Below are 19,463 nucleotides of genomic sequence, written 5' to 3'. Positions count from 1 at the left end.
TAAAATTGTCCACTTGGGGTATGACATACACCTTTTTATCATCAAAACCAAAGTTTAGGATTTTTTTCAAACAACTTTGGCTCAACAATCTCTCCATTTTTAATGATGACAAACATGTGTATTCCGACTAACAATTTTGCACTTTTAAGAGATAGAACAAACAATAAGATAATAAGGTTTAAAAGCTTCCCCTAAGATTGTGTCGGAGTATGTGAAATATAACACAATTTCAAGATTGTTACAGATGACTAGGGGTGTACAAAACTTAACCATGTCTTGCAACTCATCATGGCCAAATGCAATAAGTCTGATTTGGTCAAACAAAAATAAAAGATAAAAATGAGACAAGACAAGGACACATCTAAAATAGATATTAGGTTCCAACTACCACTCAATTTATCCGTCCCGTCCCAATTTAATTTGAAGATAATGACTATTTTTTATATTATTGTTGATACTCTCAAGCTATTTGCAAATAACCGGTATGGTTTGTAAGAATTTGAAATTTGGTTAAAATTAATCATATTGAGAGCATATAATATGTCACTCACAAATATAACAAGCCACAAAAAATCAAAGAAGCTTGCTTCAAAAAAAAAAATAAAGAAGCCCGTGCGACACGTGTAGGTCTCAATCTAGTTCAAATTATTTCAAACAAATATATTGAGATTTTATTAAATTATATGCTCCCAATATCTTTAGAAGATTTAAGTTGTTGGTCCAGAAGATTTAAACAAAAACAAAAATATTTGGTTCTACATTAATTTTTAACATCAACATATTATAGGTATTGCACAAGAGTGAATTAATATAAAGCCGGCCCTAGTTTTCTAGTGAGAGAAACTCCAACTTCTCTCTAAACTTTTTTTCCCCTTCGTTCATCGAGGAGGGGTGGTTTTAGGTCATTTTTTGACCTAGAATCACCCCTCTACATCTTTTTTCTCTTTTCTTTCAATCTAAATAAGTGGTTTTCACATAGATCAAGTTTCTTCTTTTGTGTTTTTTTGTGATTTCGTCGTCTAAGTGCGGTGTTGTGTTGTTCGTCGTCTTGTGCGGCGTTTGATTTTGCGTCTTGTCGCGGTGTTCGTTTAATTCCTATTGAAAGATCGACATCAGTCAATTACAAATTCAACAAATGATTTGGTCGTCAACGTTGCAGATCCGGAAGCATGTGAATTTCGGTGACTTAGGTTTTATCATATTTTTGTAGGCATTTTGCCGTTTTATGCTATTAACTTGGGTGCTGTGAGTTTGTTCGCAGATTCACCCTTTACGTTTTTAGCGATGTTTGTATCTGATGTACTCTATCAATTTGAATGAATGAATATCGTTTTGTTTTTGTCAAAAAAAAAAACATCAACATATTATATTTGTTCGAAAAGAAACATCAAAATATTCTATATATTTGTTAAGTTTTTATAAATAAAAAAGTATACTCAACTTTTACAAGTGGTGGATTCTAGGATGAGGGATCAATTAAGTCCCTCACCGGTGGACCACAAGAAATTACAGTTGGATTTAATCAATGTATCATATTTGTTGGAAACAAAATTAAGAACATCTACATCTTTCCACGCACAATTTTATCTCATCTCTTCTCCTATCCCTTTTGTTAGTTCCATCACCGACCCTTTCCTTTCTCTTCTCTTGTATCAACGTTCTTCTCCTCCAAGTCCAACTTGTTCTTCTCTTTCACCATTTATCCTCCATTATATTTCTTATAGTTCAATTGTACAATGATTCTTCCTATAATTTTCATCTTTTTGAAAATCACAAATTAGGGTTATCAAAGTCATTACAGGATTGAATTTCATGGTAATGCTGAACTCAACCAAAAGTTTGAGCACGCATGATCTAACCAAAAAAATGTAATTATTAAAAGGAGGCAAAACGAGAAAACCCAAACATGTTTTATTGCATGAATTTACTTATGGTACGTTTTAGAGATTAAAAAGGTGTTGGCCAAAGTGGATTTTATTCCCTTGAAGATTGAATTATAACTCAAGCAATGAATGTGATTGTATTCAATGAAGTCTGGTTATTTTCATTGTTATAAAACTAAGGGTGCTTCAGAGATTGTAGATTTATAATGGTAAATGGTTATAGTGTGGTATGATTCTGGAAGTTATTTAAAACATCAGATGCTGAGAATTGAGAAAAAATAAATAATGAAGATTGGGGCTGATAGAACGTAGGAGGAAGAAGAAGAGACGAGGTGGGAGAGATTGTGTGTGAAAAAGTAAAGATGCTCTCAATTTCATTCTGAATGAATTTGATCCATTGATTAAATCCAACCGTAATTTTTTCGTGGTCCACCGGTGAGGGACTTAATTGATCCCTCACCCTAGAATCCACCTTTAAAAGTGTTTTGTAATTCATAATATTATTGAAAGGATTTTTGAAGACGTATCGAAATTACCAATACACTTTTAATCAAATGGACATTTTTGTTTGGCTTAATACATCGTTTGGTCCCTTTTTTTAATGTCTAAGTTTTTTGATATGATTTTAACCATTTGATTGCATGTCCATTGTATTTAATAGTGAACCTTCGGCACCTAATTTTTTTCACTTTTCATCATCTTCTCTCTTCTCCTTCCTCATATCTTCATCTTTTTCATTCCTCTTTTTCATCATCTTCAACATCAGCTTCATTCTTCTCTCTTCTCCTTCCTCATATCTTCATCTTCTTCATTCCTCGTTTTCATCATCTTCAACATCAGCTTCATCAATCTTTAAAGTTAGGGGACCAAATTGAAATGAATCCAAAAATAAGTTAAGGGACCAAAGCATGTATTAAACCTTTTTGTTTTTAGGAGAACAAATTGTTGTATTTTTATCAATAATAATTAAAGATTCAATTCATACCTCAAACATCAAGCTAATAGAAAAATTCAATATAATTACTAATTCCCAAATACTGCTACTAGTGTTATTCAAGGGAAAAAAATTGGAGTGTTAGAATTCTTATTTCAGGTTTGATAACTAACTATCAAATAATTAAATTTCAATTCAAGCATTTGGAGAGAAAACAAAGAAATATGGCAAGATTTTGTATTAGAGATAATTAAACCATACTACACGTTGATTGAAGTGCAAGATAGTAATTGAAAGAAAATCAAAAGACATATACTTCCTCCGTCCTTTAAAGTAGGCCCCCTTGTTTTTTTCACGTTTCTTAAGAAAAGCTGTCAGTGTAACTAATATGTCTGTTTTGTGTGTTAATATTACCAAATTGTCCTCTGTTTTTGGTTCATAAACATTAAAAAGCTGGCATAAACTAACTAGACAAAAGCAACAAATTAACAATATACTTTTGCTTCATCATCATGAATAAAGAATTGTTGAAGAAAGTGGTTAATATCATAAACTCTCGTGTTCCTTTCTCATCTTCTTATTCATCTTTTTCAGTCTCCTTTCTTCACGTGCCCACCTTTCTTCGAGTTTCAACTCTGCTGCCCACTCCGCCTTCAAATCTTTCCACTTGTTCTCAAAACTATTAGTGAACCTTTATATATGTTAAATTTTTATAAATAAAAAAATTATCTCAATTTTTAAAGTTTTGCAATTAAAGTTTCAATTCATACCTCGAACCTCAACATAAGATTGAGGATTTCCACCTCAAGTTAAGATTGAGGATTTCCATAATGAAAAGAAAGAACTTTTTTTTTTAAGACGTCAAGTCTCGAACCAAAGACCACAAGATTGAGGAGTGAATCATGCAACCAAGTGATCCAAGGGAAATTGGCTAAGACACTCAATAGCAATAAACAAGCCAATAGAAAAAGGAGATTCAATATAATTACTAATTCTCAAAATAGTGTTGTTCGAGGAAAAGAAATAAAGTGTCAGAGTTTATATTTTAGGTTCGACAATCAACTATCAAATAACTAAATTTCAATCATTTGGAGAGAAAAAGAGAAATATAGCAAGTTTTTGTATAAGAGATAATGAAACAATACCACAGGTTGATTGAAGTGCAAGATAATTGAAAGAAAATCAAAAGACAGAGTAGAAGAATGGCAAAATAGAACAATACAAATTGAATGGATAAAGTATCAACGCTAATATCTTTTTGATGCATAAAAAAATAAATTAAACTGACATAAACTAAGTTGACAAGAAGAAGCAACAAATTGAAAATAGACTTGTTTGCTTCATGATCATGATTAAAGAAAGTGGTTAGTATCATAAACTCTCATGTTCCTTTCTCCTCTTCCTATTCATCTTTTTCAGTCTCCTTTCTTCGCGTGCCCACCTTTCTTCGAGTTTCAACTCTGCTGCCCACTCTTCCTTCAAATCTTTCCATTTGTTCTCAAAATTGTTACTGAACCTCGTAGCAATTTTGTGAACCTCGTCCTTCCAAGGGTAAAGCAATCCATGAGGGAATACAAACCTCATATCCTCAGCAAACTCATCCGGTGTTGAATAAAACTTCAACTTGGCCTCAATATCCTTTAAACTCTTTGGCATTGACTTCACCTTTGACTCGTCCTCTAAACCCTTCAAAAACTTGATGTCGAGAGGTTGTTTGAAAGCCCATCCATCTCTTCCTTCTAACATTCTACTCACAATCACCCAACATTGCCTCCTCTTGTATGGTTCCATTGGTTTCTTCACTTTCTCGATAATCTCTTTTGCAGTTGCACCATCATTCTTGATCATCTTTTTGCAGCCACCATCATCCTTTGAGTCCTTGGTAGAAATCTTTGAATTTTCTTTGTCAAAAGTTTTTTGTGGGTGTTGATGATCACTAGTAGCAGAAACAGTTGTTGGCTTTCAAGAAGAATGTTCCAACTTCAACCTCTTATTTTCTCCTTGAGAATGAGAACCATGAGGAAAATAGCGTTTTGAGGAAGCCATGTACAATGCAGTACGCAGACAAGTACAAGGAAAAGAGTGAACAAAGTTTTGATGAAAGCAAAGTGGCACTAGCTATAAGCTTGGATACTTTTCATGTGATGACGGTAAAAGAAAACAACATTGATCCTCCTTATATAGAAGAAACATGTAGCACTAATCAAATTACATAAAAAAAAAAAAAAAAAAAACCACATATTCTTTAAAGATTTGGACAGCTGGTAACTTTTTAATACCAAAGATTTGGTTAAAAAATAGATATGCACCAAAATACTCTACAACTTAAAATTTAAACAAATAAAACGAAAAATATATATATTTTGATAATTAAAGGGGGGCTTCTCTCAAAAAAAAAAAATAATAAAGTGGGGCCGTGACATATAATACAGCCTACATGATTCCAACTAATTGCTTGTCCCACACTCTATAAGCTTGAACGATTTAAAACCTTCAATCCTTAAGCATAAAAAAGGTTTAAGTCTGTTTTTTAAAGGAAAAAAAAAGGTAGGTTATTTCTAATTCTGGCTATTTGTAAAAGAAAATGATTTTTTAAACAGAATTTCAATATAACTCTCAGATAACCTCCTTCAACAAAAAAAAAAAACACTCTCAAATAACCATCAAATGGTTGGAAAAAACTTTAATAAATCCAAGCTATTGAAAGGCACAGATTTAATAATAAGAACAATGCAAAGTGAAAAATAACTTGACAGGATCATAAAAAGCATTGAGTTATTGCCTCGTTGAAAACACAATTGAACTTCTGTGATTTACACTGGGTTTATATTTTGCCCACGGTCTGTTATACTTTTTTATTTATCTCTAAGAATTAGCAAAAAGACGGACACAATTTTTTTGGAAGAAAGACGAACACATTTTTATTGTACTAACGTTTATGAATAATATTTTTTTATGAAATTTTGATTTTGATTAAAACTAAAAATATAAATTCAAACTAATCATGATTATCTATTTCAATGACACCAACAATATAACAAAAGAATATAATCTAAATTCTTATTTTTTCTAATGACACCAAAAACAATCTTTATTATAGAAAAAATTATTTAACGGTATACTTGGAATAATAAAAAGTAAGTATATATATACACTTTTTTTGTTGAAAGGAAGTAATATATATACACTTATTAAAAAAAACTAGACATATATATATACACATATAGAGCCCGTTTGTTATAGCTTTTTTAAGGAAAAAATCGCTTATTTTAAAAAAATAATCACTTTTAAGAGTTTTGCATCCGTATGTTACAACTTTTTAAAAAAATCAGAATCTAAAAAAAATCTAAAAACAGCTTCAAATGAGAAGCTGTTAAGAGCAGCTTCTCAAAAAATAGATTTTTTTAGAGGAGAGAGAAAACGTTGTTTAAAAGATTGAACTAACTTTGTAACAAAAAATTCCTTTTATATAGTTGTATCCAAACAAACTAGATTGTTTGTTTAAAAAAAGTGATTTTTATTAGCGTAAACAAATGCAAAATAGATTTTGATTTTTCACAAAATCTCTAAAATATAATCTCTAAATTATTTTATATCAAAATCACTTTTATTTTAATCCGTAACAAACTGTCCTTAAAGATTGAACTTGTAACAAAAAAATCCCTTTTAATATTTGAACTTAATCTTGTCAATTTCTTTACATTCGAAACAAATCCTAAAACATACTATATATACAATAAAACAAAATAAAATTTACTACTCTTTGTGAAACCAGAAGAATCCTGCTTGCGTGAGTCGTAAGTCTCTCTACTCGTTCTCGTTCCGTTTCATCTTCTTCCTTGTTACTTGAAACCAGTAATGTTACTCCTTTTTTTCCTTTTCTATTTTTATTTAATCAAAATTACTTTTCTAACTATATGTATTATTATTATTATTATTATTATTATTATTATTTCTTTGAGACTCACAGGTTGCTCAAATTGAAAGGAACAACGGTGCAAGGTCCACTGTGATACAACCCTGAGCAAGCATACCTCCTCTTCTTCTTAGACCTATTTTTTTCTAAGGTAATTAGTATGAGACTTTATTCTTTAATATACATACAAGGAGACATCAAATTACACCCAAAACTTACTCCAATAAGCACATTCATTCAATTACACCGTATTTGATAAAGATTTTTCAAAATCAACTATTGTATTGAAAGCTATATAAAATCAAATCTATTTTGTGTTTCAAGAAGATTGTTGTTGAAAATATATTTATGAACAATAAATTTATTTTTGTATAAAAAAAACGTATCTTCAGCGTGATATCCGTGCCAAATTTGAGTTATATTTCTCTATAAATACAGATCTTGTATAAGATAAAATATGAGAGAGTAGAAAAAGAGGGTTTAGAAACAAACAACAAACTAGGTTTATAGAGTTTTCTCTTGGCAACAAACACTAGTTTGAGATTGAATCACCATTGATTCACCTTGGAGAGACCGATTCTTGTTAACCCTTTTGACATCTCTTTGTAAAGTTACTCATCGTTATAGTGGAACTGAGAATTGCTCTCTCCCTAGAGTAAGTCAGTATTAGACCACCGAACTGGGTAAACAAATTTTTGTGTGTTCTCTCTCTTTCTCTTTTGTTTTCTATCTTTTGCTTGTGTTTATAATTGTCAACCACGCTGTTTTGGTTGCTTGATTAATTTGCTCCACACATAAGTATTTTATTGGTGTGATTTTTCAACGAATTGTTGGAATCTGTTTCATTGGTTCATGACATTTTTTGCAATCTGTTTGGTTCCTTTACAAACTGGTGTAATCAATTTTTAATTGGTTCCGGTGTTTGCTTTGTTTGATTTCATTGTTTTTTCTGTTCCACAGAATATGCTTTCAACACAGGATCAAGCGGTAGGGAATGAAGAAGTTGATAAGTCTGTGGTAGAACTTCCGGGAGTGTATTTCATTATTGAGAAAGCCCCGTTGGTTATGGCATATCTTGACAAAGTTAGTACTTTTCTTTTCCCTCTCAGTTTCATCTAATGAAATTTTCATTGAAAATAATGAAATTTGTATATTTTATATGTCCTTTTTTTGGAGAGTAACTCTATTAAATCTTCATCCCAAGTTTCAAACTCAGCCTTTATGTAGTTCTCACTAACTGTTGCATGTCTTATTTCAGAATTATCAGATTTTGAATTCAGGGGAGCATGGTGATTTTCTGCGAACGAAAAATATGAATCCTGATGATTATAGGCCAGACATTGTTCATCAGGTTAGCTACTGTTTTCATTACTTTGACAATGAGCTGATTACATGTTTTTGGATTTATTGCTGGATTGCCCAAAGACGCTATGTTGAGATGAAAACTTGTTCTTGAAGAGTCTAATTACAACCCAACTTCTGCCGTTTCTCTGAATAGTTATATTTTGTTTTATGTTCCATTGTAGTTTTCTTAGAAAAGTATTGTATAATATATGTTATATACTCCCTAAAAAGTTTGAAAGATTATCTCATTTTCTTGATGCACCTGACTCTGAATGTATATGGATTTTAGGCTCTCCTTGCAATAATGGGTAGTGCTCTTTGCTCGGCTGGTAGAGTAAGCGCTGTATTCATCAGAACCAATGAAGGAATTCTTATTAAAGTTGATCCACAAGCCAGGATACCAAAAACTTTTGGAAACTTTTGCAATATGATGGGTAAGTTTCTCTACTCATGAAATGTATTATTCCATAATCCATTCTCATTCTTGGCTTTGATCATCATATTGACATCTTTGCTTTTCTCCCACTTCAAAATACCTAATAATTATTTTAGCGGAGTTGCTGCAAAAATCCAGTACCAAATCAAAGGGCAATGAGGGAAGGCTTTTAGAGTTAATTCAAAATCCTGTGACTCAACACTTACCCGTCAACTCGCTTAAAATAGGTGAGTATTATAACTAGGCAATGGTACAATGTCAATGTCTTCTCGTTTTCTTATGACGCGACACTCTTATACTGTTGTAGGTCTTTCGTTTAACTCGCCAAACACAGTTAAAATAAGCGACTTCGTTGCTGCTAACTGTGATAAGAATCTTGTATTTGTGGTAAGCTTTTGCAAGTCTTTATATACACTTTACAGATGAAATCATTTTTGTTATTTCATGATTGACTGTTGTCTACTTCTTCAGGTTGGTGCAATGCCTCATGGAAATACTGATGCCGACTACATTGATGATTTCATATCAGGTTATTACTTGAACAATTTTGTGTTTATTTCAAAACCAATTTTTGCTGTATTGTTAATGATTGACATGTCTTTTGCATATGGGAGAGAACAAAGTTTATATGATATCCCCTTCACGGTTTTATTTCAAATTCATGGTTCGACATGTGGTTACATTGCTTATTGTATATGGGAGAGATTCTTTCTAACATATCAAACTAATTACTCATTTTAGTAGAAGTAAAAATGAGTATCTGAAATGGCTATATCTTAATCTTGTGTATTGGATGCTGAGCAATGCCTGATTGCACTAGTTAAGTTGCCATAACATTACATATATTTACATATCAAACTATGTTAAAATAATGAGTAGTCCACGTTGCATATATACCATATAAAACTCACACACAACTCACTCTGATGACTAACGTTCAAACTCCGGTCATGATTTTCAACCTAACAAGTTTGTCAATTTATCTAAATTTTACGGATTTGGATGTAAAGTTTTTTATTTTTGGCTAAGGAAGTAAAGTTTTTAATTACACACTATGGGAATCAACCACAAACTTTTGGACCGGTAAATCAAAGATATATGATTATTAATTTATTATTCTAATTTTTCCCTTGTTTTGTTTGGCTATAGTTTCAGGTTATCCACCAAATGCTGACACTTGCCTCTACCGGATCTGCTATGCATTAGAGAGTAATTGGAATTTTTTTTAAATAAAAGATGGGTTTAAAGATGTTCTTTTTGTGGGAAGTACTAATATGGTTGAGACTACTACTATTTAGCATATAACATTTTACATTAGCCTTATCTAACAATGATCCGATTTAAAAGTGGATCTTACTATTTTTAGTAGACTTTAATAGATTATTGCATTTATTTTATGCATTTTTAGTTAATAATTTCTCTTTTTCTCTATTATAATATACTACTTTCTATTTATACTTCTAAATAAAATGATTTCCTTCTTTAAGACTAGATTCGAGCATAATTTGTCATGTTGTGAGAACTTAACCAATTTCGCTCGATTCAACTTCCGATAGTTGTTTACTTTGTTTTTGTTTCTCATGATTATGTTCCCTCCACTTGTATAGTCCTATTCAAGACACATGAGACACTAAATGTGGGTACATATCTCCGTCAAAAATTTAACTTGGTAGGCACTAAAAGTTGAAAGAAAATTTTAAGAAGATTAAAACGAAAAGTTGAAATATTTATAGAGATCAAAAGTTGAACATAACCATTTATCCAGAAAATCATTATAAGAAGATTGTTGGAAGCGCTTGACAAATCATTTTCATTAGCCGTTATTGAGGTATAACTCTTTGAAGAAGACATAACCAAGTTTCTTGAACTTAAATTAGAATATTGAAGAATAGTTAACTTTTGCATGATGTACTTGCAGTGAGTACAATATCTAAGACTAGGGTTTAATACTCTTTAGGTCATGCATTGAGAATGATCTCAAGAGGCGTATTTATAGCCTTTTGTGGGCTTATATTTTTGTGACTTAGTCCCCAAGCAACTTGGACCCTAAGTCATGTTCAGAGCATCTATATGCCTTTTGAGGTTACGCCCTTCAGAGGACGCGCCTAGGGCGTTTGGACCCTTCCAGAGGGTGTTGTGCCCTTAATTATATATTGACGGTCTATATGAGTTGACCAAAACCAAATGCAAAGATTGAATGATTTTTTACTTCGCTTGCCAATGTACTTTGATGTACCAGAGGCACATGCTCCAATTATCGTCTCGAAACTTCGCTTGCTTTCCTAATGCTTTAACATGGTAAAACATGTAGATGTCTTTCTATGCGTGAGACAAACGTTGGAGGATAAAATTGTCCACTTGGGGTATGACATACACCTTTTTATCATCAAAACCAAAGTTTAGGATTTTTTTCAAACAACTTTGGCTCAACAATCTCTCCATTTTTAATGATGACAAACATGTGTATTCCGACTAACAATTTTGCACTTTTAAGAGATAGAACAAACAATAAGATAATAAGGTTTAAAAGCTTCCCCTAAGATTGTGTCGGAGTATGTGAAATATAACACAATTTCAAGATTGTTACAGATGACTAGGGGTGTACAAAACTTAACCATGTCTTGCAACTCATCATGGCCAAATGCAATAAGTCTGATTTGGTCAAACAAAAATAAAAGATAAAAATGAGACAAGACAAGGACACATCTAAAATAGATATTAGGTTCCAACTACCACTCAATTTATCCGTCCCGTCCCAATTTAATTTGAAGATAATGACTATTTTTTATATTATTGTTGATACTCTCAAGCTATTTGCAAATAACCGGTATGGTTTGTAAGAATTTGAAATTTGGTTAAAATTAATCATATTGAGAGCATATAATATGTCACTCACAAATATAACAAGCCACAAAAAATCAAAGAAGCTTGCTTCAAAAAAAAAAAATAAAGAAGCCCGTGCGACACGTGTAGGTCTCAATCTAGTTCAAATTATTTCAAACAAATATATTGAGATTTTATTAAATTATATGCTCCCAATATCTTTAGAAGATTTAAGTTGTTGGTCCAGAAGATTTAAACAAAAACAAAAATATTTGGTTCTACATTAATTTTTAACATCAACATATTATAGGTATTGCACAAGAGTGAATTAATATAAAGCCGGCCCTAGTTTTCTAGTGAGAGAAACTCCAACTTCTCTCTAAACTTTTTTTCCCCTTCGTTCATCGAGGAGGGGTGGTTTTAGGTCATTTTTTGACCTAGAATCACCCCTCTACATCTTTTTTCTCTTTTCTTTCAATCTAAATAAGTGGTTTTCACATAGATCAAGTTTCTTCTTTTGTGTTTTTTTGTGATTTCGTCGTCTAAGTGCGGTGTTGTGTTGTTCGTCGTCTTGTGCGGCGTTTGATTTTGCGTCTTGTCGCGGTGTTCGTTTAATTCCTATTGAAAGATCGACATCAGTCAATTACAAATTCAACAAATGATTTGGTCGTCAACGTTGCAGATCCGGAAGCATGTGAATTTCGGTGACTTAGGTTTTATCATATTTTTGTAGGCATTTTGCCGTTTTATGCTATTAACTTGGGTGCTGTGAGTTTGTTCGCAGATTCACCCTTTACGTTTTTAGCGATGTTTGTATCTGATGTACTCTATCAATTTGAATGAATGAATATCGTTTTGTTTTTGTCAAAAAAAAAAACATCAACATATTATATTTGTTCGAAAAGAAACATCAAAATATTCTATATATTTGTTAAGTTTTTATAAATAAAAAAGTATACTCAACTTTTACAAGTGGTGGATTCTAGGATGAGGGATCAATTAAGTCCCTCACCGGTGGACCACAAGAAATTACAGTTGGATTTAATCAATGTATCATATTTGTTGGAAACAAAATTAAGAACATCTACATCTTTCCGGTGGATTCTAGGGTGAGGGATCAATTAAGTCCCTCACCGGTGGACCACGAAAAAATTACGGTTGGATTTAATCAATGGATCAAATTCATTCAGAATGAAATTGAGAGCATCTTTACTTTTTCACACACAATCTCTCCCACCTCGTCTCTTCTTCTTCCTCCTACGTTCTATCAGCCCCAATCTTCATTATTTATTTTTTCTCAATTCTCAGCATCTGATGTTTTAAATAACTTCCAGAATCATACCACACTATAACCATTTACCATTATAAATCTACAATCTCTGAAGCACCCTTAGTTTTATAACAATGAAAATAACCAGACTTCATTGAATACAATCACATTCATTGCTTGAGTTATAATTCAATCTTCAAGGGAATAAAATCCACTTTGGCCAACACCTTTTTAATCTCTAAAACGTACCATAAGTAAATTCATGCAATAAAACATGTTTGGGTTTTCTCGTTTTGCCTCCTTTTAATAATTACATTTTTTTGGTTAGATCATGCGTGCTCAAACTTTTGGTTGAGTTCAGCATTACCATGAAATTCAATCCTGTAATGACTTTGATAACCCTAATTTGTGATTTTCAAAAAGATGAAAATTATAGGAAGAATCATTGTACAATTGAACTATAAGAAATATAATGGAGGATAAATGGTGAAAGAGAAGAACAAGTTGGACTTGGAGGAGAAGAACGTTGATACAAGAGAAGAGAAAGGAAAGGGTCGGTGATGGAACTAACAAAAGGGATAGGAGAAGAGATGAGATAAAATTGTGCGTGGAAAGATGTAGATGTTCTTAATTTTGTTTCCAACAAATATGATACATTGATTAAATCCAACTGTAATTTCTTGTGGTCCACCGGTGAGGGACTTAATTGATCCCTCATCCTAGAATCCACCACTTGTAAAAGTTGAGTATACTTTTTTATTTATAAAAACTTAACAAATATATAGAATATTTTGATGTTTCTTTTCGAACAAATATAATATGTTGATGTTTTTTTTTTGACAAAAACAAAACGATATTCATTCATTCAAATTGATAGAGTACATCAGATACAAACATCGCTAAAAACGTAAAGGGTGAATCTGCGAACAAACTCACAGCACCCAAGTTAATAGCATAAAACGGCAAAATGCCTACAAAAATATGATAAAACCTAAGTCACCGAAATTCACATGCTTCCGGATCTGCAACGTTGACGACCAAATCATTTGTTGAATTTGTAATTGACTGATGTCGATCTTTCAATAGGAATTAAACGAACACCGCGACAAGACGCAAAATCAAACGCCGCACAAGACGACGAACAACACAACACCGCACTTAGACGACGAAATCACAAAAAAACACAAAAGAAGAAACTTGATCTATGTGAAAACCACTTATTTAGATTGAAAGAAAAGAGAAAAAAGATGTAGAGGGGTGATTCTAGGTCAAAAAATGACCTAAAACCACCCCTCCTCGATGAACGAAGGGGAAAAAAAGTTTAGAGAGAAGTTGGAGTTTCTCTCACTAGAAAACTAGGGCCGGCTTTATATTAATTCACTCTTGTGCAATACCTATAATATGTTGATGTTAAAAATTAATGTAGAACCAAATATTTTTGTTTTTGTTTAAATCTTCTGGACCAACAACTTAAATCTTCTAAAGATATTGGGAGCATATAATTTAATAAAATCTCAATATATTTGTTTGAAATAATTTGAACTAGATTGAGACCTACACGTGTCGCACGGGCTTCTTTATTTTTTTTTTTGAAGCAAGCTTCTTTGATTTTTTGTGGCTTGTTATATTTGTGAGTGACATATTATATGCTCTCAATATGATTAATTTTAACCAAATTTCAAATTCTTACAAACCATACCGGTTATTTGCAAATAGCTTGAGAGTATCAACAATAATATAAAAAATAGTCATTATCTTCAAATTAAATTGGGACGGGACGGATAAATTGAGTGGTAGTTGGAACCTAATATCTATTTTAGATGTGTCCTTGTCTTGTCTCATTTTTATCTTTTATTTTTGTTTGACCAAATCAGACTTATTGCATTTGGCCATGATGAGTTGCAAGACATGGTTAAGTTTTGTACACCCCTAGTCATCTGTAACAATCTTGAAATTGTGTTATATTTCACATACTCCGACACAATCTTAGGGGAAGCTTTTAAACCTTATTATCTTATTGTTTGTTCTATCTCTTAAAAGTGCAAAATTGTTAGTCGGAATACACATGTTTGTCATCATTAAAAATGGAGAGATTGTTGAGCCAAAGTTGTTTGAAAAAAATCCTAAACTTTGGTTTTGATGATAAAAAGGTGTATGTCATACCCCAAGTGGACAATTTTATCCTCCAACGTTTGTCTCACGCATAGAAAGACATCTACATGTTTTACCATGTTAAAGCATTAGGAAAGCAAGCGAAGTTTCGAGACGATAATTGGAGCATGTGCCTCTGGTACATCAAAGTACATTGGCAAGCGAAGTAAAAAATCATTCAATCTTTGCATTTGGTTTTGGTCAACTCATATGGACAGTCAATATATAATTAAGGGCACAACACCCTCTGGAAGGGTCCAAACGCCCTAGGCGCGTCCTCTGAAGGGCGTAACCTCAAAAGGCATATAGATGCTCTGAACATGACTTAGGGTCCAAGTTGCTTGGGGACTAAGTCACAAAAATATAAGCCCACAAAAGGCTATAAATACGCCTCTTGAGATCATTCTCAATGCATGACCTAAAGAGTATTAAACCCTAGTCTTAGATATTGTACTCACTGCAAGTACATCATGCAAAAGTTAACTATTCTTCAATATTCTAATTTAAGTTCAAGAAACTTGGTTATGTCTTCTTCAAAGAGTTATACCTCAATAACGGCTAATGAAAATGATTTGTCAAGCGCTTCCAACAATCTTCTTATAATGATTTTCTGGATAAATGGTTATGTTCAACTTTTGATCTCTATAAATATTTCAACTTTTCGTTTTAATCTTCTTAAAATTTTCTTTCAACTTTTAGTGCCTACCAAGTTAAATTTTTGACGGAGATATGTACCCACATTTAGTGTCTCATGTGTCTTGAATAGGACTATACAAGTGGAGGGAACATAATCATGAGAAACAAAAACAAAGTAAACAACTATCGGAAGTTGAATCGAGCGAAATTGGTTAAGTTCTCACAACATGACAAATTATGCTCGAATCTAGTCTTAAAGAAGGAAATCATTTTATTTAGAAGTATAAATAGAAAGTAGTATATTATAATAGAGAAAAAGAGAAATTATTAACTAAAAATGCATAAAATAAATGCAATAATCTATTAAAGTCTACTAAAAATAGTAAGATCCACTTTTAAATCGGATCATTGTTAGATAAGGCTAATGTAAAATGTTATATGCTAAATAGTAGTAGTCTCAACCATATTAGTACTTCCCACAAAAAGAACATCTTTAAACCCATCTTTTATTTAAAAAAAATTCCAATTACTCTCTAATGCATAGCAGATCCGGTAGAGGCAAGTGTCAGCATTTGGTGGATAACCTGAAACTATAGCCAAACAAAACAAGGGAAAAATTAGAATAATAAATTAATAATCATATATCTTTGATTTACCGGTCCAAAAGTTTGTGGTTGATTCCCATAGTGTGTAATTAAAAACTTTACTTCCTTAGCCAAAAATAAAAAACTTTACATCCAAATCCGTAAAATTTAGATAAATTGACAAACTTGTTAGGTTGAAAATCATGACCGGAGTTTGAACGTTAGTCATCAGAGTGAGTTGTGTGTGAGTTTTATATGGTATATATGCAACGTGGACTACTCATTATTTTAACATAGTTTGATATGTAAATATATGTAATGTTATGGCAACTTAACTAGTGCAATCAGGCATTGCTCAGCATCCAATACACAAGATTAAGATATAGCCATTTCAGATACTCATTTTTACTTCTACTAAAATGAGTAATTAGTTTGATATGTTAGAAAGAATCTCTCCCATATACAATAAGCAATGTAACCACATGTCGAACCATGAATTTGAAATAAAACCGTGAAGGGGATATCATATAAACTTTGTTCTCTCCCATATGCAAAAGACATGTCAATCATTAACAATACAGCAAAAATTGGTTTTGAAATAAACACAAAATTGTTCAAGTAATAACCTGATATGAAATCATCAATGTAGTCGGCATCAGTATTTCCATGAGGCATTGCACCAACCTGAAGAAGTAGACAACAGTCAATCATGAAATAACAAAAATGATTTCATCTGTAAAGTGTATATAAAGACTTGCAAAAGCTTACCACAAATACAAGATTCTTATCACAGTTAGCAGCAACGAAGTCGCTTATTTTAACTGTGTTTGGCGAGTTAAACGAAAGACCTACAACAGTATAAGAGTGTCACGTCATAAGAAAACGAGAAGACATTGACATTGCACCATTGCCTAGTTATAATACTCACCTATTTTAAGCGAGTTGACGGGTAAGTGTTGAGTCACAGGATTTTGAATTAACTCTAAAAGCCTTCCCTCATTGCCCTTTGATTTGGTACTGGATTTTTGCAGCAACTCCGCTAAAATAATTATTAGGTATTTTGAAGTGGGAGAAAAGCAAAGATGTCAATATGATGATCAAAGCCAAGAATGAGAATGGATTATGGAATAATACATTTCATGAGTAGAGAAACTTACCCATCATATTGCAAAAGTTTCCAAAAGTTTTTGGTATCCTGGCTTGTGGATCAACTTTAATAAGAATTCCTTCATTGGTTCTGATGAATACAGCGCTTACTCTACCAGCCGAGCAAAGAGCACTACCCATTATTGCAAGGAGAGCCTAAAATCCATATACATTCAGAGTCAGGTGCATCAAGAAAATGAGATAATCTTTCAAACTTTTTAGGGAGTATATAACATATATTATACAATACTTTTCTAAGAAAACTACAATGGAACATAAAACAAAATATAACTATTCAGAGAAACGGCAGAAGTTGGGTTGTAATTAGACTCTTCAAGAACAAGTTTTCATCTCAACATAGCGTCTTTGGGCAATCCAGCAATAAATCCAAAAACATGTAATCAGCTCATTGTCAAAGTAATGAAAACAGTAGCTAACCTGATGAACAATGTCTGGCCTATAATCATCAGGATTCATATTTTTCGTTCGCAGAAAATCACCATGCTCCCCTGAATTCAAAATCTGATAATTCTGAAATAAGACATGCAACAGTTAGTGAGAACTACATAAAGGCTGAGTTTGAAACTTGGGATGAAGATTTAATAGAGTTACTCTCCAAAAAAAGGACATATAAAATATACAAATTTCATTATTTTCAATGAAAATTTCATTAGATGAAACTGAGAGGGAAAAGAAAAGTACTAACTTTGTCAAGATATGCCATAACCAACGGGGCTTTCTCAATAATGAAATACACTCCCGGAAGTTCTACCACAGACTTATCAACTTCTTCATTCCCTACCGCTTGATCCTGTGTTGAAAGCATATTCTGTGGAACAGAAAAAACAATGAAATCAAACAAAGCAAACACCGGAACCAATTAAAAATTGATTACACCAGTTTGTAAAGGAACCAAACAGATTGCAAAAAATGTCATGAACCAATGAAACAGATTCCAACAATTCGTTGAAAAATCACACCAATAAAATACTTATGTGTGGAGCAAATTAATCAAGCAACCAAAACAGCGTGGTTGACAATTATAAACACAAGCAAAAGATAGAAAACAAAAGAGAAAGAGAGAGAACACACAAAAATTTGTTTACCCAGTTCGGTGGTCTAATACTGACTTACTCTAGGGAGAGAGCAATTCTCAGTTCCACTATAACGATGAGTAACTTTACAAAGAGATGTCAAAAGGGTTAACAAGAATCGGTCTCTCCAAGGTGAATCAATGGTGATTCAATCTCAAACTAGTGTTTGTTGCCAAGAGAAAACTCTATAAACCTAGTTTGTTGTTTGTTTCTAAACCCTCTTTTTCTACTCTCTCATATTTTATCTTATACAAGATCTGTATTTATAGAGAAATATAACTCAAATTTGGCACGGATATCACGCTGAAGATACGTTTTTTTTATACAAAAATAAATTTATTGTTCATAAATATATTTTCAACAACAATCTTCTTGAAACACACAAAATAGATTTGATTTTATATAGCTTTCAATACAATAGTTGATTTTGAAAAATCTTTATCAAATACGGTGTAATTGAATGAATGTGCTTATTGGAGTAAGTTTTGGGTGTAATTTGATGTCTCCTTGTATGTATATTAAAGAATAAAGTCTCATACTAATTACCTTAGAAAAAAATAGGTCTAAGAAGAAGAGGAGGTATGCTTGCTCAGGGTTGTATCACAGTGGACCTTGCACCGTTGTTCCTTTCAATTTGAGCAACCTGTGAGTCTCAAAGAAATAATAATAATAATAATAATAATAATAATAATACATATAGTTAGAAAAGTAATTTTGATTAAATAAAAATAGAAAAGGAAAAAAAGGAGTAACATTACTGGTTTCAAGTAACAAGGAAGAAGATGAAACGGAACGAGAACGAGTAGAGAGACTTACGACTCACGCAAGCAGGATTCTTCTGGTTTCACAAAGAGTAGTAAATTTTATTTTGTTTTATTGTATATATAGTATGTTTTAGGATTTGTTTCGAATGTAAAGAAATTGACAAGATTAAGTTCAAATATTAAAAGGGATTTTTTTGTTACAAGTTCAATCTTTAAGGACAGTTTGTTACGGATTAAAATAAAAGTGATTTTGATATAAAATAATTTAGAGATTATATTTTAGAGATTTTGTGAAAAATCAAAATCTATTTTGCATTTGTTTACGCTAATAAAAATCACTTTTTTTAAACAAACAATCTAGTTTGTTTGGATACAACTATATAAAAGGAATTTTTTGTTACAAAGTTAGTTCAATCTTTTAAACAACGTTTTCTCTCTCCTCTAAAAAAATCTATTTTTTGAGAAGCTGCTCTTAACAGCTT

At 32.0% G+C, this 19,463-nt stretch overlaps 3 protein-coding genes across 3 annotated transcripts; 1 reads left to right on the top strand and 2 right to left on the bottom strand.

Moving 5' to 3' along the window:
- Positions 1-3,968: 3,968 nt before the first annotated feature.
- On the bottom strand, positions 3,969-5,041 carry LOC146959219 (transcription factor GTE12-like). Its single transcript, XM_085735614.1, has one exon. The coding sequence runs from the start codon at positions 4,663-4,665 to the stop codon at positions 4,189-4,191; it is 477 nt and encodes a 158-aa protein (XP_085591740.1). The 5' UTR covers positions 4,666-5,041; the 3' UTR covers positions 3,969-4,188.
- A 1,548-nt stretch (positions 5,042-6,589) lies between these two features.
- LOC146959218 (uncharacterized) lies at positions 6,590-9,928 on the top strand. Its single transcript, XM_085740770.1, has 9 exons — positions 6,590-6,614; positions 6,788-6,884; positions 7,694-7,816; positions 7,992-8,084; positions 8,367-8,511; positions 8,630-8,740; positions 8,821-8,900; positions 8,985-9,042; positions 9,663-9,928. The coding sequence occupies exons 3-9, from the start codon at positions 7,697-7,699 to the stop codon at positions 9,740-9,742; spliced, it is 687 nt and encodes a 228-aa protein (XP_085596896.1). The 5' UTR covers positions 6,590-6,614; positions 6,788-6,884; positions 7,694-7,696; the 3' UTR covers positions 9,743-9,928.
- Positions 9,929-15,717: 5,789 nt separating this feature from the next.
- On the bottom strand, positions 15,718-19,072 carry LOC146959217 (uncharacterized). The gene is made up of 9 exons (XM_085740769.1): positions 19,034-19,072; positions 18,764-18,860; positions 17,830-17,952; positions 17,562-17,654; positions 17,135-17,279; positions 16,906-17,016; positions 16,746-16,825; positions 16,604-16,661; positions 15,718-15,983 (listed from the first exon to the last, which is right to left on the bottom strand). Exons 3-9 carry the CDS (start codon positions 17,947-17,949, stop codon positions 15,904-15,906), a joined length of 687 nt encoding a protein of 228 aa, XP_085596895.1. The 5' UTR covers positions 17,950-17,952; positions 18,764-18,860; positions 19,034-19,072; the 3' UTR covers positions 15,718-15,903.
- Between the last annotated feature and the right edge of the window lie 391 nt (positions 19,073-19,463).

Source organism: Medicago sativa, chromosome 1 (genome assembly GCF_051527215.1).
Source record: "Medicago sativa cultivar Bolivia chromosome 1, Bolivia_mono, whole genome shotgun sequence".
Classification (NCBI taxonomy): Eukaryota; Viridiplantae; Streptophyta; class Magnoliopsida; order Fabales; family Fabaceae; genus Medicago; species Medicago sativa.
Note: the sequence above shows the minus strand (reverse complement) of the source record. Positions and strands in the feature narration are given on the sequence as shown.